Source organism: Chelonoidis abingdonii, chromosome 2 (assembly GCF_003597395.2).
Source record: "Chelonoidis abingdonii isolate Lonesome George chromosome 2, CheloAbing_2.0, whole genome shotgun sequence".
Taxonomy (NCBI): Eukaryota; Metazoa; Chordata; order Testudines; family Testudinidae; genus Chelonoidis; species Chelonoidis abingdonii.
Window position 1 is genome coordinate 266067774 of NC_133770.1, and position 22357 is coordinate 266090130.

A 22357-nucleotide genomic window follows, 5' to 3' on the forward strand; every position below is an offset into this window, starting at 1 on the left:
ATTATATTTTGCGTATGTACTCTTTATTATATTCTGTACATTACTATATACATTATACATTTATACATATCACTGTACAGGGTTGTATACACAAAACCATGTACAGTATACTGTACTTTATGGGCAATTTAAGAGATTTTCAAGGCTAATTTTGACTATATGCAATTTTTGCCTTATGCACTGACTTTAGAACCAAACCCCCACGTAAGATGCGACTCCACTGTATATCTACTACTGAGGTATCATAGTATGGGAGCAGTATAAGAAAATAGATGGGTAGGTAGACAGATACTTTAAAATAAAAATAATTTATATAATGCCTTGTGTCTAAAACCATAATAGAAAATGAAATAACCTGTTACAGGGTCTTAAATATCATTTTATGTTTAAATATACCAAAAGATATTTTAGGAATATTGTGGAGAATTAATTTTTCATGTCCTGGTCTTTTTCAGCATCTTGCCATTTTTCTGACTGAGCTAATTCTAGCATGAGCCGGGCTGGTTGTGTAAGCTGAATTAAGACTGCACTCCTATGGAAGAAATGTCCTCAGTTAAAGAAAAGTGTTGTTTTTTTTAGTTTTTTTTTTTTGTGGTGGTGATGGTGGTGGTGAAAAAGCTTTTGAATGAGATATTCTTAATAAGAACTTGGTTAAGACATAATTTTTCATATTTAAAATTCCATTAAAATACTTCTGTAAAGAGGTGGAGATTGGTTCTTTCTTTCTGGCTGCTGCAAAAATTGTAGGGGTATGGGGTGAGCATTTCAAAACCCTCTCTGAAGAGCAGATTCTCTATGAGTATTAGTCCTCACTTTAGATTCCCAAGGGGTAATAGGTACATCATCTGGACTTCAGATTATGAAAACAATCACTTTAAAGGATCAATGTAAATAACTAGTACTTGAGTATTTACAAAATACTTTAAATATTGTATTCTCTTAATTTAATATCATATTTTAATCGCTTAAAGCACAGCCATCTAATAAATGAACAATGCACAATGAATTTTATTATCCTTCCAAGTTACTATGTATCGGTATATTTTATTGATAATGTTTTAACAGCAGTCTATTATATGGGTTGGAGAAACCCAGTAATCTTCTTTACTTCCTCGGAAGGAGGACAGTCAAGATGATGACTGTGATGTGGCATATTGTATCCATGTATCAGAATGGAAACCTGGCAAATAGTTGTGTAAAATATGCTATGGTACTGCAATGGCCTCCCTCAATGGATGTGTCTGTCTAATTAATGCCCAGTCACTTATTAGAAACATAACAAGTGAGAAACACATAAATTTAGACAAAAAACAGTTCCAAAGTTATTTCTTTTTCTGTATTTCTGATCAAATTGTCCTGCACGTCTAGGGTGGGCTTTTAGAATGTCAGTGTGCACTGTGTTTTTACTGATATGGGAACATAATTTTGAAAATCTGCAAAATCTATTTCATGTCACTTTCTAATGGAATAGTAGCCTGCAGTATACTCCATCTTGATAAAAATAAGATATAATGATGTGGCATTCTCCTGGCAGACAAACCAAGCCTTGTGAGGTGAAAGACAGTTTAGTTTTTATGCAGGCTTTAGTCATGAGTTTCTCCTGAGACTTGCAAATCATGCTGCATTGCACTATATTATATGTAGTTAGTTTCTGATGAGGGCTACTGCTTGTTGCAGAGTAAGGTGAAACTGTCAACATGAGATTCCTGAGATGAAAGACTCGTGCCTGATCTATGATTTAGTCCATGCTTCCGAACAGTGTTACTGGGGAAAAAAAGTCACCTTGATAAGACTGGTACTGAACTGGAAAAATCTAGCTTTATCCACTTTGGCCTTCAGAAATTGAAATAGACATTTGAACAGTTAGTGCTCTGATCTGAGTGAAAACACGGTCACTCACTAGAAAGATCGTGTAGCAAAAAAGCATAAAGGGATGTTTGCTTAAACTGATTCTGGAGGGCATGGCCATATTTAATGCTACTTTTCCTTTTTTTTCTCAACGTTACACATAAATCAACCTGACTGTTATGTAACAACAGTTATTGCTGTCTTGCTTATCCTTTATGCCTCTAAAATCAAACCTAGGAATTATTCTGCATTTGTTGTTCTTTTTTCTAGAGTAAAATATTAAAATTCAAAACAAGTACTACAACAAGTATTTTATTACTCATTGCCAGCCGCATCTTTTTCTCTATTTTCTCTATTCTCTATTCTTTATTTTATTCATCTGTGAAGTTGCTGCATGATGTTTCAGACTGCACTCAAACCGTTTTTAAGTATTTTAATTTTTATAGGAGAGTGTAAAAAACTTTGAAAGAGTAGAATCAATTAAAGTTACCCTTGCCTATTTATGGTAGAACTAAGGTAGATTTATTAGAAACAGGTTATTCACAAAGTTAATATCTTTAAATGTTTTTACTAACCATTTATTCTTCAGATGTGATCATCAGTAATTTGTAAAGAATCTGTGATCATATTAGACTTCAGGTGTTGACTAGTGTATTTAATACATCACTCCTGTACATTTTTATACCAATTTAACCAAATGTTCATAAATACCATTTTTGGCTGTCATGCTGCCGTGCAATCAAGCCAATTTCTTTTTTTAGACTTAGCCTGACAGTGTCAGCATGTCTTCACCATGGTCATTGTGGCAGCATAACATATGTATTCATGTTGCTGATTGATCACCCACTGCCCCAGTCAAGAAAATTCCAGGATTGTCAGAGTCCCTATGTGTCACTTTGTAGCCTAGAATGTCTGTTTAGTCAGTCTTTTCTCAAGACTAAACATGCCCATTTTTTAACCTTTCCTCATAAGTTGGGTTTTCTAAAGATTTTATCACTCTTATTTCTATCCTCTGGAATCTTTCCAACTTGTCCACATTCTTCCTAAAACATGGGCACCCAGAATTGAACACAGTACTTAACTGAGGACTCACCATTGCTGAGTAGAGTGGGACAATTACCTCCCTTGTCTTATGTAACACTCCTGTTAATATACCCCAGAATATTAGCCTTCCTTGCAACTGTGTCACATTGTTGGCTCATTGTTAGTTTGTGATCCACTATAACACTCAGATCCTTGTCAGCAGTACAACTGCCTAGGCAGTTATTCCCTGTTTTGTATTTGTGCATGTGATTTTCCCTTCTTAAGTACAGTATTTTGCACTTGTCTTTATTGGTTTTCATCTTGCTGATTTCAGACAATTCTCCAATATGTCATAACCCATACATAACCTCGAAATGTGGTACAATGATTACAAGCATCCTGTCTTATTCTTTGTCAGCAATTACCAAAGTCAGCTCTTCAGCATGTGGAAGTACAGTAGAAACTCAGAGTCCTCATCTTGCAGTGCTTGGAATCATTTGAATGAAGAGTTTACTTTTTTGTCACTGTAACCTTTCACATTGTGAACTGCAAACTTTAATGGCAGTCACATTATAGCTTTGGAAGAAATCTGTCATCCAGGTTATTGATTATCTTTCCAAAGAGAAACGTCAGGACCCAGATCTGGGCTGCATTAGAATCAGGAAGAGTTTAGGAGTGGTTGCTTCTTGGATTTTTCTCCCTTTTTGGAAGCTGTGTTCATTAGATTCCAGTCATATAATTTGTAAAAGATTTCCACATAGTCTTTGGACCAGCTTTTAAAAACAATATTATTTAGATTACCACACCTACTTTGGTAGGGCTACCCTTTTATTTCTCTTTAACTAGAAATTTAAAAACCATTATATACTAGTGGGTATTACTTTTTTGCCTCTTAGATTTGCTGTCTATGGATGGATGTTATGAAAGTGAAAACTGGGTTATTGGTCTGTAACTGGAATTTTCAGGAATTGTCTCCTTTATAGTTATATATTTGCTTCCAGCATCTCTGCTTGTATGAGACTCTTCATTCTTAAGTGGAAGCTACCTGAGAAATGGAGAATGGTTCATTGGACTTTGGATTTATAATCAATGCTTTGTTTCCGTCTCACACATAGAGCCTTACAATCAACATTTTAAAAAAACACGTTATTTTTTATTATCTTATGGAGTCCCACATAGCCATGCTATGCAGGCTCTAGTTATATGGAGGAATCTGTCGAGAAAACAAATTGAAAAATTCCGTTATAGGAAAGTAACCTAGTTTTCTCAAAATATTAATAACTTTTCATTGAAAATGTAGAAGTATTCTACCTAGTTTTGATATTTCAGATTTAAGAGTAGGTAATTATTTCAGTACTTCCAGGCAATATTTTTATGGGTGCTCTGTCCACAAGCCATCTGACCTTCATGTTTCTGTTGTGTGATGTAAATTATTCCCTCTTTGTTTTATTGTCTCATATCTGTATTTTTGTTTCTGCCATGCTTTCAGTCATTGTCTCACACTACCTCGCTCTCGATATACTCAGTCCTTTGACCACCACCACAGAGATGCCAGGTATATATTTTCCTCGGTGTGAATAAATGCATGTACCTGTGTGTACCTACATTGTATAGTGGTAGAAGATAAAATTCTGAAGAACTGTGCTTAGTACCCAGATAAATAATGTATTTTTAGAAAAAGTTAATGTCTGGATTATTAGTTGGCAGACAAATAAATAGGATAATGTTTTTGTAAGACATATTTTTTTACAGTTTCAGCCCCAAAAGTCTATAATTGGTACCACATAAAATGAAACTACATTTTTACAGTTGCAGTGGTCTCTCTTCAATAAAGTTATTAAAGACAATTATTTAAAATCAATCAACATAAACATTTAATGGAAATATATCTGCCACATACAGTATTTAAACTGTATAACCCTTTTCACTCTAGGGTTACAATAGACAAATCCTAAGTGTGATAATTACATCGCAACCTCAATATAACGCCACCTGATATAACCTAAATTTGGATATAACGCGGTAAGGCAGTGCTACAGGGGGGTGGGGCTGTGCACTTCGGTGGATCAAAGCAAGTTCAATATAACATGGTTTCACCTATAACGCGGGAAGATTTTTTGGCTCCCAAGGACAGCATTATATCGAGGTAGAGGTGTATATTTTTATATTATCACTTGCATGTTAATTTATCTTATATATTTTTATTTCCAGTAATTTTTCTAAGTTGCCCAATGATTTGTTTCCCATTTCAATTTGTATAAACTCAGTTCTATTTCCAATGATTACCTCATTTGCTGAAAGTTCCTGCTTTTCATGTTTGTTTGTCTTCATTCATCTTTGTGTTGCTTTTCATGGTGTTCACTCTTTGTTTTGGCAGCAAGGATCACAAAATGTATCCTCTCTTTTGTGAAGATGCAGTCAGATTACTCCGTTCCCGTAAGATGTGTCGTACTTATTCTGAGGGTGCTTACTGTGATCTTGAGAGGTATAATTGTTGTGGAGTATATTATTTATTCTCCCATTTATACTTAGGTAGGCAGTAATCCATTCAGGTTCAGAACTAAACAATGTATTTTTTCAGCAGTACATTTATACAATAAAGATACAGTACAATATACTGTTATTATTTGGCAAAGATATTAATCTAAGATTTTCTACGTAGAAGTATATTTATATCTTTAAATACTAAGAAAAACTGAATGGTTTGCTAAAAGGAACAGCCATATTTAGAAAACAGAGTGTATTAATAAATATAAGAGGTTTTTAATAGCTCATAAATTTTTGGTTGGGATTTTTAAAAGTGCTCATTGCTGTCCTAACTCTGCTCCCATTGGAGACAAAGGTTAAATTCTTGAAAATTCTTTGTTTGTATGAAAAATTCTGGCAGAGATTATTTTTAATACTTGTAAAGTATGTATTTATTATTCATTCATTTTAATTATTGGTATTTCTAAAGTTCTCATTCAATAGTTTATGAGTACCTCACATGCATTAATTAATTTGGTTTCACAACACCCATCTGTAGTAGGGAACATTATTCACTCTGTTTTATAGATGGCAAAGATGAGGCAGAAAGAAGTTTAGCCCATAGTAGTTAATTTATTATTTAACCAATATCAGTGAATATAAAATATTACATGTGGAATATAGTTGCCTCTAAGGCTTGTCTACATGGAGAAATAGCCCGACATAGCTAGTGCATTTGGAAGTGGATTAAGCTAAACTGCAAAAAAAAAAAAAGAAAAAATACTGTGCAGAATATGAGTTGACACGAGGATTTATGCAGAATAGCTATTACACTTTAAATTCACATAGCATATTTTGCATTATCTTGTAGTAAGTAACAAGAAGTGCTAGTATGGCGCTGCATTCGGAATGGATTATTAGCATACAGTTCTTTCTACAAAACACTAAATGTATAAAAAAATGTCTGAATGGTTTTGTAGGAATGCTACAATATGAAGATATCACTCCAACATGCTATGAAATTATTAAGGCCAGAGTCTAATCTCATTTAGTATACTCAATGGTAGATATTGCCATTTCTTTAAAGGAGGAACTGATATGTAGCTCTTCTGCACTTGTCCATTGCAGGAAGAAGTGCATTACACTCGCTCCTGGTTGCCATCTTGGTCTCACTCAATCAGAAGGACAAATCCTCATAGCATTTTTAAAGCTTTGTTTTGTATTAAAACAGCATAAAATCAAATCCCATTAGTAGCTGTATGATTGGCTTCAGAGATAAAAACAAAAATAAATTGGTAGCCAGAATTTTTACAGTTCCACAGGACTCTTCAAATCTCAAAGGTACCTTGTTCAAATATTCCTTCTCATACCAGGGCCAGCTTTAGGAAGTGCGGGGCCCAATTTGAACATTTTCGGCAGGGCCCTGGCAGGGATGACTTAAAAAAAAAAGTGGAAAAAAAAGCCTTTAATTTCTTTCATGTATTATTTATTTTCCATAACTATATGAATAATAAAACTATATATTATATACATTGCATCATATATGCTGTTGATTGGCTATTAATGACAGCCGTTTCACATGTGTGGGTCCCCGCCACTCCCTGGGTTGTGCACATGTGTTGGTCCCAGCTGCTCCCTGCCCCCCTCATTGAAGCAGGTGTGCAGGGTTACTGCCCTGGAAACTGCAGGGCAGCAGTGGACATGGGGCTGGCTGAAGGCAGGGCAGGGGCTGACTGGAGGTAGGGTCTGGCTGCAGGCAGGGCAAGGGGGGTGGGGCTGGTTGGAGACAGGGGGTGTGGGGCGGGCTGGCTTCAGGCAGGGCCGCAGGGGGGTGCAGCAGGGGTTTGCAGGGCTGGAGACAGAGGAGTGCGGGACTGGCTGGCTTCAGGCAGTGGGGTACAGCAGGGGTTGACTGGAGACAGGGCAGGGGGTGCGGGCTGGGCAGTGTGTGCAGGGCTGGTGCGGGCAGCAGGGTGTGTGTGGCTGGCTAGTTTTGGGCAGGGCTGCAGGGGTATGTGGCAGGGGTTGGCTGGAGACAGGAAGGGGGGTTGGCAGGGGCTGGCTGTGGGCATAGAGTGCAGAGCTGGCTCCAGGCAGAGGGGGCTGGACTGGTGTGGACAGGTCAGGCGGTGCAGCAGAGGCAGCTGGAACCCCAGCCCTTTAAGTGGCCCCCAAACCCCCTTCTACCCCGCCCTGGACCTTTTAAATAGCCGCGGGATCACTGCGGAATGCATGGGGGAGGCGGGGCTCCGGCGGCTATTTAAAGGACCGGGGTGGCAGAGGCAGCTGGAGCCCTGGGCCCTTTAAATAGCCCCCGGAGCCCCTCACTGCCCCAGGGCTCCAGGGTCTATTTAAAGGGCCCAGGGCTCCAGCCGCGGTCGCGGGGCTTGCCGCGCTCCAGCCAGAGCTCCAGACGGGAGAGTGGGGCTTGCCGCACTCCGGCCGGAGCGCGGCAAGACCCGCCGCCCCGCTCTCCTGGCCGGAGAGCGGCAAAGCCCTGCCACCCTGCTCTCCCAGCTGGAGCCCCGGCCGGAGCACAGCAAGCCCTGCCACCCTGCTCTCCCGGCTGGAGCCCCGGCCGGAGCGCGGCAAGCCCCGCTGCCCCAGCTGGAGCTCTAGCTGGGAGAGCGGGGCCGCGCCGCGCTCCCGCCAGCGCTTCGCTCAAAGGAGCGGGACCATAGAAGACCCCGGAGCAGACCGCAGCCAGGGACTGTGGTAAGTAAAAAAAAAAAAAAAATTAAAAAGGTGCCTAAGGCGCGGGGCCCGATTCCCCAGAATCGGCCGAATCGGCCTAAAGCTGGCCCTGTCTCGTACATTTCCTTGGCATGACAATTCCTATCAGGACCCTTCCATGTCAGGACAGCTTGACAAGCTCTGCCTGCCTGCCTGATAATGTAAAATTTAATTGGCTGGTAATGGGACAATAGGTGGGGAGAACTCTGAGTTACTGCAGAGAATTCTTTCCCAGGTATCTGGCTGGTGGGTCTTGCCCACGTGCTCAGGATCTAACTGATCACCATATTTGGGGCTGGGAAGGAATTTCCCCCAGATCAGATTGCAGAGACCGTAGGGCAGGGTTTCGCCTTCCTCTGCAGCATGGGGCACGGGTCACTTGCGGGTTTAAACTAGTGGAAAAGTGGATTATCTGTAACTTTATGTCTTTAAATCATGATTTGAGCAGTTCAGTAACTCATCCAGAGGTTATGGCTCTATTACAGGAGGGAGTGGGTGGGAAAGGTTCTGTGGCATAAAATGTGCAGGAGGTCAGACTAGATGATCGTGATGGTTCCTTCTGGCTTTAAAGTCTATGAGTTATGAGACTGAGCACCCTGAAATGCTGTTACCTAGGAAACTACCTACAGTAGAGTTTGGCTATTCTAAATTGAATGATTAATAAATCATCACCATAGATTTTGTTGTTTTTGTGGCTTGTGCCACATTCTCCAAGTGAATTAATAGTAGGTTAATTCTGCCATAACTGCGCAGACAGACTTCTCAAGGCAGTGCTGCATGCGTTCATGTCACACTCCCTGTCAGTGCCTGTCCCTGACTGGGGAAGTTAATGATCCAACCAGTGGCCAAATTCAGTGATGAATCCTGGTCACATGCCATTTGAGGCATGTTGCACACATGCTAAGACTTTCCTAACACTTTCTATTACAAGATTCTGTTTTCAGGTGGTTATAACTTTGCCAGACTATTTCAGCTAAAACTTTCCATGATGATTGTTAGCCTCAAGCAGATTATATTATTAATATATATGATACAATGGTTCATTTGTCTCCAAAAACACTACACCAAGTATGGTCCTGCCAGGGCTGCAAGCCTGCTCCTCCTGGCTACCACCAGCCACTGTGGTATGGACAACTGGAACTCAGAGCAGAGGAGACTGTCCCTCCCTGTCATCACAGCAATGCACCACAGTATGAACTCTATCTCTTCTGGGGATGCCAGTCTTCCATCATCCACTTTAACTGGATCACTTTACCATTTTACCAACCTATGGTCTCTGTCAAGGTATTTTTCCCCCAGTTTGAACTTTAGCGTCCAAAAGTGGGGACCTGCACGGACACTTCTAAGCTTAATTTCTAGCTTAGATCTGATAGCACCACCACCAGCCAAAATATAGTGTTTGGCACACTTTCTGTTCCCCCAAAACCTTCCCTGGGGAACCCAAGACCCAAACCTCTTGGGTCTTAAAACCAGGAGAAATAAATCATCCCCCCTCCTATCCCCCTCCCAGACTTTCCCCTCCCTGGGTTACCCTGAGAGGCTACACTGATCCAAACTCCTTGGATCTTAAAACAGAGAGGAATTAATCTCCCCCCCCACTCCTTTCCCCCCACCAATCCCTGGTAAGTTCAGACCCAAGCCCCTTGGATCTTAAACAAGGAAAAAAATCAATCAGGTCCTTAAAAAAAGAAAGCTTTTAATTAAAGAAAGAAAAAGTAAAAATTATCTCTGTAAAATTGGGATGGAAAATGTTTACAGGGTAGTCAGATTTATATAGCCTGGAGGGACTCCCTCCCCCCTAGCCTGATATTCCAAGTTACAGCAAACAGAGGTAAAACTCCTTCCAGCAAAATACACATTTGCAAGTTAAGAAAACAAACATAAGACTAATCCGCCTTTTTTAGCTAGTACTTACTATTTTGATATGAAGACTGTTTCAGAAGGTGGAGAACCTGGTTGCACGTCTTGTCCCTTTGCTCCCAGAGCGAATCAACTGAACAAAACAATAAGCCAGCAGCAACAAAACTTCATCCATTCGGTCCCATTGGTCCTCTGGTCAGGTGTCAGCCAGGTTTACTGAGCTTCTTAACCCTTTACAGGTAAGAGAGACATTAACCCTTAACCATCTGTTTATGACAGTCTCCAAGCCAGACCAATTACTACACCAGGCATTCACAACTCCTTGCGTAGGTGCAGGGTGGGGGAGGTAATCTGGTAAAGGCATGTGTGCAGAAGCAGGAAAGGGGGAAAGAGTTTAAGTTATGGTGTCTTGTCTGTGGTGTACAGTAGTTGTGATAATGATAAGACTTGCACTTGTAGGTGCAAGAGCAAAAGATATGTATTATTAAGTTGCTTAAAATTTCACAGTTAGGTTTGTAGATTAGCTGTTATTGTTGGGTGTATGAGTCAAAGCAAGTAGAGCAGGTCGTTCTTTGCATAGAAATGTTCTTGGGGATTATTGTCTTGACAGAAAAAAGTCCTGTATTCTGTTTCTAGGTAGCATGACACTAATAAAGCAATTTCACTGTGCAACTAACTATCTGCTCTTGCTCAGGAACAAAACAGAATATGTATTCATATAAATCACAATACGCCCTGTACATCTAAGATTAGAATCTGACTCCTTCACGAAAATTTTGAATGATCATGAATTTTTAATGTAGCTACTTTATTTCCTTTATAATGTTTTCTTCCTTTAATAGTGTTTGTGTGTGTGTGTATAAAAATAGCTATTACTTGGCAAGCTTCTTACAGTTTATTTTGCCTAATACGCAGACTATGGTTCCTTTTTAAAAAAAGATTTTGGATTTATATGCAGATTTTTATCTGGGAATTTTGGTAAAGCTCCTAGAGAACATAAAGTGGGTTAATCAGAGTTTAGAGAGATTTATACAGCAGAGTATGTAAGCTCTTACAAGTGGGGTTGTTGTTTTTTTAACCTCAGAGCACTGAGCAATCCTTCTTGAAACTAAATTAGCCACATTTTGTACTTTGGATTCTTCATAGGAATTGTGGGTTATTGTGCCCTGTTGTATCTTGATGAAGTCTTTTAGTATTCTTCCCCATTGTTGCATTTTACATCCTCCCATTGCAATTTACTCACTAGATTTCTTAATTTCTCAAATCTGCTGTGCTGATTATCTAAGTAGGTGTTTTACTTCTGTAGCCTTTGAACCCGTTGATTATTATGGTGTATGCACGTAATTAACAGCCAGTGGTATTAAGCTTCCTCATTATTCCCACATTCTCTATTAGTTCCCCCCTAATCATAAACAGATGATCCAGATGCATTCTTCTCTGCTTGAATCTTCTATTTTACTTGTTAGCCTAAAGCAATCTTGTTCATTAAATCCTCCACAGCTATATTTTAAAGGGCTTCCTTACAGCCTTTTGGACTCAGGTGAAATTTTTGCATTGAAGTTATGTTACTTTATAGGTATGATTCTGGCATTTAATATGAAGAAATAATGCTTTTTGCTGTTTAGATCAACTTGTAAACAAGTTAAGCAACAGACACTTTAGTATTATCTCCAAATTACACAGACTATTCAAAAGGTACCTCAGTCACTGCTGTGTAACCAAAAAGAGAAAAATAACAATCAGATTACAACTTCCAAAGTACCTTCAATTTGAAGCCCTCAAGATTGCTTACAAATATAATTAGAGCCTCACAACATTTCTCTATGTGTGATTATTCCCAGTTTACAAATGGGGAAACAAAAGCACAGAGAGAAAGAGAGTATGCAGCTTGTTAGAGATCACATAACAATTTCACAGCAGAGCAGGAAATATATTTCTGGGGCCAGATCCTCCAATGGTATAATTCTGCATACCTCCATTAAAGTCACTGGAGCTACACTGATGTATAACAGATGAGGATCTGGCTCCAGATCTTCTGAATCACAGTCTTGTGATTCAAGAAGACAGAGACAATTCAACCAAATTGTTGCATATATAATGCATTTCTTGAAAGCATGAAAAGAAATTAGCCAATTAAAATAGCTATCTTAATTCATTAGTTAATTTTTACATAATAAAAAAAAGCAGTTACCCTGGTTTGTCTGAGTCTGATTTCAAACTGTGGGCCAGATCTTCAGATGGTATAAATCAACATAACTGAAGAATGGAGCTATACCAATTTATACTAGCTCAGGATCTCACTCTTGAGAGTTCTCATTTTAGCACCTGTACTAGTCACCTAAAAGAGAAGAATTTTGAACAGTAATGCTAGAAGAACATGAAAGCATACGTATGTATAACTGAAAACCCATATGTGAATTGTGGGATAGTTTTAAACTTTGCTCAAAGCCCTGAGTAGTTGTAACAAACTTCAGCTGGAGTCAGAAAAGAAATCTAGTAAAGCAAAAATAGCCCTGTGCAGGCTTAATTCAACTATCAAAATGGCCTATTGAGGTTCAGAGTGCCTTCAGATTTAATGAATGTTTCGATCTCTTCAATCCAAGTGGTATGTATCTATTTGTGTTGACATTCCAGTTATGAGAATCATCTCACCAAGTTTTAGTTAAATCTAATAGTCTCCATCATTTGTCCTATTTTTTCTTGTTTTTCTTCCGTATTCTGACAGTTGGTCATAGACACTTGAGTGCTAATTAATGCACAGTACTTATCTTATTCTTCAGTATCTGTTAAAAAAACCAAAATAGTTTAAATCTTTCTTGTTTTGAGTTTGTGTTTTGGGAGTACATGAAAAAGTTATTCAGTTATGCAGAATCTTTCCTGCTCTTCTCATATTTAGTTTAACACCTGTCTAAGGGTACGTCTACACTGCACGATTATTTCGAATTAGCTTAAACCGATATTACAAAACAGATCTAATAAAATCGGTTTAGCGCGTCCACAGTGGGATCCCGAAATCGATTGTTTGCGTCCATGTCCAAAGCTACCATCGATTTTCAGGAGCGGTGCACTGTGGGTAGCTGTTCCGTCAGTAATCCCATAGTTCCCACTTCCGTGTTGAGAGACACAGTGCCTGATGGGGCAGAAAACACGCGGGTTGGTGCTGGGTACAGGCCTCACCCCTCCCTTTGTGAACGCAGCAACAACCCTTTGGCGCCTTTTTCGCGGAAAAGTGCATTGAGCAACGCCATAGCACAGCACATCTTTCCCTTTTTTTTTTTCACGTGGTGGTGGGGGAAATAAATGAGGAGCTGTTCCCTGAACCACGCCAGACACTGTGTTTGAACCTTACAGACATTGGGAGCTCAGACAAGAATGCAAATAATTTTCAGAGATGCTGATGCTGTGGGATAGACTGGAGTCCTCAGTACCCCCTACCTCCCATCATGAGCGTCATTTGAGTCTCTGGCTTCCGTTATGCTTGTCACACAGCGCTTGTGTATCCTGGAGTTTTTTTTCAAACGCTTTGCCTTTTGTGTTTCTGTAACGGACGCTGGATACAAAGAGATTTTGCCATACAGCGATCAGACCTAGTATTCCCGTACTGGTCTTGCTGAGCTCTTTTTCGATTTCACTGAACTACCCAGCCGTGCTGTTCGAGCTCCACGCTGGGCAAGCAGGAATTGTAATTCATAAGTTCGCGGGGCTTTCCATGTTTACCTGCCCGCTGCATCCGAAGTTCAGATTGCTGTCCAGAGCGGTCAGTGCTGCACTCGGATGCCGCCCGGAGAGCCAATAAACATCGATTTCCTCACATGAACCCTAATTCGAGTTATCACTATCGAATTTAGCGCTACTCTCTCGTTTGGGAGAGTTCCGAATTGATTTAAGAGCCGTTAACTCAGATATTAATGACGACGTCGTGTGAACGGATACAGCGTTAAATCGGTATATCGGCCATTAAACCGATTTAAAGTCGCAGTGTAGACCTGGCCTAACAAGCACTACCACGTCTGAATCCAATTTACAACCCACGTGAAGACTGGCTAATTCATGCAATCGCCTCTCCTCAAGAACTGTTCCTTAAATCCAAATACCACTTTTTTTATACTGCTAGTCTTACTATTAGTCTCATACCTCTTTCACTTAACACTGAATGTCTGAGAAGACAAGCTACATCAATTCCAAATTCAGTTCCTGAAGTCATTCTTCATTATACTACATATTTCCTCACAGGTGTCATTTATTCTCACATGGATTACAATCACTGGGAATTCTCCACAGTGCATAAGGATATCAAGCATTATTTTATACCATATTTTGTACTGACTTCCAGGAAAAGGCAGGCAGTCCTGGTTTTTTCTGGCCCAAAGGTATCTTGTAGCATATTTTTCACTAGGAACTCATTAATCAGGATTACTAGCTGCTTCTGTCTATTTGATTGTTGCCGTGCAGTGCTTGTTGTTAATCCTTCAGGGCCAGCTACTTACCTCCCATGGGCTCTCCTCATTGGAATCTCCTTTCTTGTCAATTAGAGTAGCCGTTATTGATATCAGTTTGAGATGGCTGCCTGCGTGTTCCTCTTTTGCTCTTCCTTTAGCTTCTAGTTTTTCTAGATGTTGTATTCTTCAGCCTTCCTTTATATTATGTCTCCATTCCATACAGGTTTGCAGCTTTTCATAACTCTCCTGATAATCATTTAATTTGGTCTCTAACCATTTCAGCTTTCTTTATGTCTTTCAGTGACTTAGCTGCCATTTGAGTCCACCTGTGTCTCCAGAGTAAAAATCTACTTTTCCTTCATGTATAGCTCTCAGGATCTTTGTTCACAAACAAAAAGGGAACCTATGCCACATCAAACTGTCTTAGATCTTTCAATAGCCGTTCTTTATGGCAGTTTGCTATTACTGCAGGTTGTCTTTTGTTTGGAACCCATTAATACCAGGATACTGTGTTAATTCATGAACTCCTGGTTTCCAACTTGTAATCGACCTCTTTTAATGTAATAGCCCAGATGGTTGCACTAGTTGGTACCCCAGTTTACCACACAGCACCTAATTTCTACTCAGATCAAAGTCAGCTGGCCTTTCAGAGTTTTACTTGCTCTTTTATAAACACTTGGGAAATTGTTTAGCTGCTTTCCTCCTACATTTCTTTCCTTATTCACAAACTCAATACAATGATTTTGGTTCAGATCACAGTTCACACTTCCACAGTCACTCCCTTTAAATAGACTCAGAAGAACTCAAAAGTATAGCATAATGGTCTCAACATTTTTATTACAAATTCATTTTAAAAGGAAAACATTTTGTGTATCTAGTCTAGCTATGCCAATATTCACTAGTCACACTCATATCAAACTTGAGTTTTGGGTGGACTCTTTTGAATGCTTCCCTTCTCATCTGGCATCTCAAAGCCCAGCTTCATCACTTAAGAGATTACATTGGTTTTTATTCTTTTAATATGCCTTCACGACCCTTTTATTTTCATCGTTTTTGTTTACATTGAAGGGATTGTGCTTGGAGAACACTGGAAGCTGATTTATGTGTGTAGGTACAGGAGATGTATTTCTCATCCATTCAGCTATTTTATTGCTCCACTTTCCCATAAGGAAATGAACTTTTGATTTCTGTTAGCAATCATGGAATTTTACAACACCCATCCATATCTTATTTTTGCTGAAATACTCACCTGCTTAAACACCATTACATGCTGATATGACTGAGCTGATAGGAAAAACCTTTGTATAGCTCACAAGGCCTGAATACATTATTAATCATGGCTGAATACTAATTGAATGTGAAAAAAATTAATTAATTTGGCTTTGAATATTTATGTTTTTAGTAGCTATTGCTGTACAGGAAGTGGACTAGCATATTGTATGTACGTCAGCTCTATGATACAACAAGGAAAAACACTCAATTATAAGGCACTATTAAAATGTCTAAAATATCTGTGCTATTTATTTCACATTCAGGAGGACTAGGCAGGAGAGAAGAGTGCCTAATACATATTATGACGACACTACCCATACTCCTGAAAGGTATTTTCATTTATATAGTAGAAATAGATAAGTTTTAGTAATATAACATTTTGTGAGCAGTGTACTATAGAATTATCAATTGGTCAAGAATCATGATACTGAGATTTGCAATGCATTTCATGGAGTATTTGTTTACATTTGGAGCAATCAGGCTTCGTGGTTTGAAAAGTTAAATGTTATTTTAGCACTACATGAACTACTTTCTGTATTTTAAGTACAAATGTTACCTGGAAACATGTTTATTGGTAGGGAGGAGTGGGGGAAAATACCAACAATATAGGTGAGTTAGGTGGTTTCCCCCTTAATTTCAATATGCTTCCCATATCTAGGATTTTCAAGTAATTTTATAGTTAAAAAGGCAGTGTAGTTTTCTCAGTTGTATTATTTTAAGGTTCTGATCCAGCAAAATGCTTAAGTATATGCTTAACTTTAAGCATACAAGTAGTTGCATTGATTTCTGTTTGATTAAGCACATGCTTGAGTTCTTTGCTGCACTGAAGACTGAGTCACTATTGTCCCTCCAAAATTTAGGAGGGACATCTGAAAATTTGCACAATTCTGAGACTACATCTAGTCAGCTCAAAAGTGTGAGAAAAGTTAAGAGAATTGGTAACTCATTAACAACAACAATTTATTCTACATTCGAACATCATACGCAAATTCAATCATATTTATAGCTCTTTTGTAAAATTTAGATTCGTATTTATGATTACAACTGTCTATAGTAAAAGACCTTTACAGTATTTTTAAATAGAGGTTTGATGTTTTATTGATATAGTTATTAAAATATAATTAATCCAAACAGTTAATTTTCTAAAATCAGGATGGTCTTGATCATTTCATAAACACCCACTATGGCAACTTTATAATTAATACAGCACTGATTTTGTTTTAAATGCTGTTATTAATAAAAATAAAGACATACAAAGGGTTGAATTTAACTCAGGTAGAAAAACTCTTCTTCTCTGGGTATCCAGGTGTTCCATCTCATTTTTTCCTTGCTGAGTGACATCCACTCCTTACTTTGTTTTTAAGATATGGTGTAGAACGTCACCCTAGATTTCCCTCAAGAAATGCCACTTCTCTTCCTAAAATTGTTATATTATAAATAATTAAAAATAAATGTAAGCATAATCATCATCAAAATGTAAATTACTTATTAGGCAAGGTCATTGAGTTAGAAGGGAATATCAGCCATTCCAAGGCCATGGAGTCATCATGCAGACAACAGGAGTTGACTGTATTTTATGTATGTATTGCAATTTTTAACAAATGGTCTCATCCACTGCTCTGGATCCATCTACATCCAGTCCAAAACACCTGAGATAGAAAAACAAAACAAAAATAAAACCAACTCAGTTGCACCAAATCCATGAGATCAAGCCACAATTCGAACTTTATCACACCCTAACCCATCAGCTTACTCCTATCCCTAAAGAAAAGGCAGAGGGAACAAATGGACATTTCAGTATAACCTGGAAGTAAACAAATTCTCAGTTTAGCAAACTGATATGAGAATCTGATTTCACAGTTGAGGACCCCTAACTGAAAATGCACCTCTCCCGCACCCCTAGCATTCTCCCAATTTAACTAAGTTATTGAGTGCCTAAGATGATCTCAATTGTCATGTTAAAATATGAAAAGAGATGGAATTTCAAAGGTAACCAAAGATCCAACCCAGTTAAGGCTTTACAGATTAAAACCAGAAATGGATTGAAAAATCAGTGAAGATCACCAAGGATAACACACTTCCTCTAAGAAACACCCTTTAATGAATGGACCATCATGTTCTATGGTTTCAGAGCAGTCCTAAGAAGTAGCTCCTGTGGCATGCATTGCAGTAATCCAAACCTCAGTTGACAAAATAGCAGATCACTGATATAAATTTTGAACCTGAAACACAGGTTTGCAACATGTTGGTCAAGCACACATGATCAGAAGCACTTTTGCCTTCTTCTATTGCCTGATAATCCAAAACAGGGATCAGCAACCTTTGGCATGTCAGGGAAATCCAGTGGCAGGCCAGGATGGTTTGTTTACCTGCAGCGTCCACAGGTTCAGCCAATCGCAGCTCCCGTGGTTCACCGTTCCAGGCCAACGGGGACTGCGGGAAGTGGCAGCCAGTATATCCCTTGGCCCACAGCACTTCCCACAGCCCCCATTGGCCTGGACTGGTGAACTGCCAGCGGATTTCCCTGATGGGCTACATGCCAAAAGTTGCCAATCTGTGATCCAGAAGCTGGTGGGTCCTGTGTAAGTTGCCTCATCCAAGTCTTGGTCCTGGCCAGATACTACATAACCCCATCAATTGCTCTAGCCAAGTTTGATGTGAAATGGAGATGAACTGCTGAGTGACATCCACATAGTAAAGATGCAAGTAAAGTCCATTCCACTTCATTGTCTTCCCTTAACTACCTAATATACACATTGATCAGGAAGGGAGACAGCAGAATTGTGTGATACCTCACATGAGATTGCTCCAATTCAATACCCTGAGACCTCAGAGGAAAGAACTATGTTACTCAAGAACTACTCCATCCATTCTTGCCATATTTTGCAATAGTTTCAGCAAATAGCTTGTGCTCAACAGTATCAAAATCACTAAGAAGTTCAGCATGGACACTTAGTCTGGGATTTCAATGGAGCCCAGAGAAATTAGGCATCGAACTCCCTTTGGTTTTCAAGGATCCCATAGACTTCTTTGAAAATCCCGGTCCTAGTTCTTGTTCACCATCTTCAGAAGATCACTGATCCATGAAACCACTGTAGTCTCAATGCTTCATACCCAGGCCACTTGCAGGAGATCTGAGGATTCCATGTAGTACCAAAGTTGTTTTGGATCACCAGCTCTCTAACCCAGAGTTATGTGAATTGCACGTTTCCAGAGTTTTAGGGTAATGAATGGTAAGAAGATTATCATGTGGTTTTTGGAAGAAGGACAGGTATTTAACTTAGAGGTTGTGAGTCCATCTGCCCCCAGAGTCTCTCTTTCCAGTTCTGCTTCCATTCAAACATAACAGTAGCGATACGCAACTCAGCCCTGCGGCACTTCCTGCTGGTCCGGTATGGGAATTAGCTTTCCAGCCTTGGAGTGCCCTCTGCAGGCCAATGTGTCACTGACCCTGTGTCCCTCCCAGACCCCGGGTACCCCTCTCCCTTGGGTGCTGCTCCCTGGCAGTACCCTACTCTCTGGGCTCTCCTCCCATGGGAATCCCCACCCTCTATCCCCACCTTGCCTCAGTGTTCACTGCCAGTCCTCATCTAGCCCCCGCACTCTGGAGCAGATTGCAGTCCATATCGCTCATCATTGGTGGGGGAGTGGGGGGGGTTGAACCTGCTGCCTCCACCTACCCCCGGGCTGCACCACTGCAACCCCAGTAACTTTTCAGGCCTTTGGCTAGGCCTGCAGCCTGGGGTTTTCCAGGCGGGAGCTCCTCAGCTCTCTTGCCCTATTCCCCAGAACTGCTCTACTCTGGTACCTTACTCAAGTCCCAGGCATCCAGGACTTCTCTCTCTGTGCCTAGAGAGAGACTGCCTGTGCTCCCGGCCCACAGCCTCTTTATAGGGCCAGCTGTGGCCTGACTGGGGCGTGGCCCAGCTGTGACTACTTCCCCAATCATCCCAGATTTTCCCATACCACAGCCCTCTCCCAGGGCTGTTTTAAGCCCTTCAGGGCAGGAGGGGGGATGGCCACCCCACTACAATAACCTTTATACAAACCGCTTGATGTTGTTTTTGACTGATGTTGCTGATGTCATGTTACACGTGTTTAAATCGTTTAGCTCATCTAGAACAGTGCAGAGTAATAATGATTGTCATTTCATTGATTTTTCATTGTGGGGACTTAATGAAATGCAACACCCCCCTCCACCTCCCTCCAAAACAAATTAAAAATCCCACCAAAAAAAAATCGTCAATAGATAACAGTAAACAGAATTTTTAAAAATGCTTTACTATTTAGAGGTGTTTTTAGGACATAGGTAAAGAAAATGGTTTGGCTTACAGTATATGGCTTTTAAGTTTGACACTATCCCTCTATGGTCTAATCTTAAACGTATTCCACAAAGACTCAAAGGCAATGGAAATGTTGCATTCAAAAGCACTGAAGGATCAAACCTTGAAGAAAGAAGTTAATAGTTAGGCAAACTTGTTGAAAATGATATAATTCACTTACTGAAATACGTTGGGAATTAGATCTGGAAAAAATATACATAACTGTTGCCAGAAAGCAGCTGTTTTTCCTGATACCTCTTAGCAAAGAAGAGGAAATGCAGAAAATATATTGGAAGCAATTGAAAAAAATCTCCAGATTAGTGAGAAGCAAATATGACACATGAATTATAGTGTTTTTAATATTACCTATATTTATTTATAACCCTTCTTTATTTTAACTACATTGTAAAGGTGGTACAATGGTGCAAGTTCATGGGCAGATCATGTAGTCAATGGTTCAGCTGAAAACTATGGGTAAGTAAAGAGTGTAGTGTTACCAAATATGTATTCCTAATCTGCTTGTAGAGTTGACTAATTGTAGTAACAAATTTTATTTCTGACATGATGTAAATCATCCTCCATTTCTTTCTCCACTGATCCCAGAAAAGGCATATTTGTTGGCTTCTCTTTACAAGGTTTCTGTTATGAGGATAGAAAGAACAGTGATGATGCTTGAACTACTTTATGTGAATCTTTTCAATATGTCAGGTTGTTCTTGAGAAAAAGGATTATGGTGGACAAAGGACACATACAATTTGGAACAAGATAAATTTAAGTCCAATACTGAATTTAGCTTAAAGAAATTGGACCTGATCCTACCAGCTCTTACTGCAGTGAGCATCCTCATTGGGGGCTTGTTGAGTGGGATCTTGGGGGATCAAATGCGATGCGGTCAGTTCTGAAGTCCTTACTCCCATTGATTTACTGGGAATTTTTCTGTAGTGAGGGCTGGTTAAGGTATTCATCAGTGCACCTGCAGTGTTCTTTTCTTTTCTTTTCTTTAACAATAATTTTATGTAAAAATGCCTTCTATTTATTTTAGGATAAATATGAATTCATTATATAAAAATAATAACCACTTATATGTCTCTGTCCTATAATATTTTAAATCTCAAAAATATGTTTTAAATTACACAAAATAAAGCCTGTAAATATAAATGGATATTTGAAATGCTACATGTGCCAATTTTTCAACTGTAAAGTAATATAGAAAAAATTCCATAACCATTGAAAGAGTAAAAAGTTATATTTTCATTTTGTTTCTTTAGTAACATTATTTGTGTCTCTAGTATGGAAATGGTGTATTTATTCATTTTTCTATAGCAGCACAAAGTAGACATTTAACTTTGCAGAAATATTTAATCAAATATATTTTTGCCTTTATAAAACAGATGAACAAGTCTCAAGCTAAGCTGATCTGATTATTATAGACTGTACAAGTGTGAACGATTGACCATGTATATTGAAAGAAATTGTAGATATGTGATCACTTATTTTAATATCTTTAAGACTAAAGATTTAACTAAAATAGTAATTTGTATTTGCTGTGTGTGTTCCAGTGTTAATGAGAATTTTTTGTTAGCCATCTAGTCTGGCATCCTTGTGTATCACAGGCCACCAATACCACTCACCCAGAGAATTCTGACAAAATAAAAAAAAATTAATCAGTGTTCCTGCTCTGCAGCTATGTTTGTAACAGACTTTTGGCTGTGCCCCAGAACAACATCATCCAACGTCCTTTCCTGTCCCTTTTCTTTCTGTGCACTCACCTGCCTGCTGACTTTTCAGTTTCAGTTTAACGGGTAATGGGGAACATCCTCTTGCACAGCCTGGGGTAGAGCATGCATGTGAAATTCTCCTGAAACAGTGCATAAGCCATGCAAATGAAATTAAAAAATGAATGCTTTTTATTATCTTTTTCTGTTCTAGATATATAAGATATTCCTTGTGATGGTATTAGGTACAAAATGTTCCACTGATTATTTGTTTTCCAATTTGACAGTTTCCCGTCAATACAAGATTCCATCAGCACATCTGCAATTAAGTGATCTATCAGTAGTTGTAGTATAAAAATATATTTGTATTGAAAATTGACGTAGCAGGTCCTAGCTCCGTCTTGTTGGTTTTTTAAACTCCAAATTCGAAAAAATATTAATTTGGTCCATTTAAACTAATGCTATGAAGTGCAAAAAAAAATAAAAGTTGAAGGTCTAAGCCATTTTGTTGCACTAGAAACTTAGAATACTTTATTATTTATCTGATCTTTCTTAGGCTCAGCTCATAATAGAGTTTAATATGGTAAGGTATCAGAGAAAAAAATAACCAAAGTTTGTAATTCAAGGAACAGTTTATGTTGGTACCCTGTGTACCAATTTTAATTAAGATCAGCACAGC

At 39.1% G+C, this 22357-nt stretch overlaps 1 protein-coding gene across 22 annotated transcripts in view; it reads left to right on the forward strand.

Annotated features, from left to right (window-relative positions):
- Positions 1–22357, forward strand: part of RIMS2 (regulating synaptic membrane exocytosis 2) — an 848125-nt gene that overhangs the window by 635638 nt on the left and 190130 nt on the right. For 12 of the 22 annotated variants that reach the window (XM_075063172.1, XM_075063163.1, XM_075063164.1 and 9 more), the window contains 2 exons: positions 15905–15970; positions 20375–20437. The exons of 9 other annotated variants lie outside the window; for them this stretch is intronic. In XM_075063172.1, coding sequence (XP_074919273.1) covers positions 15905–15970; positions 20375–20437 — 129 coding nt within the window. The remainder of the gene's footprint in view (positions 1–15904; positions 15971–20374; positions 20438–22357) is intronic. One more of the 22 variants, XM_075063160.1, reaches the window with a different exon arrangement.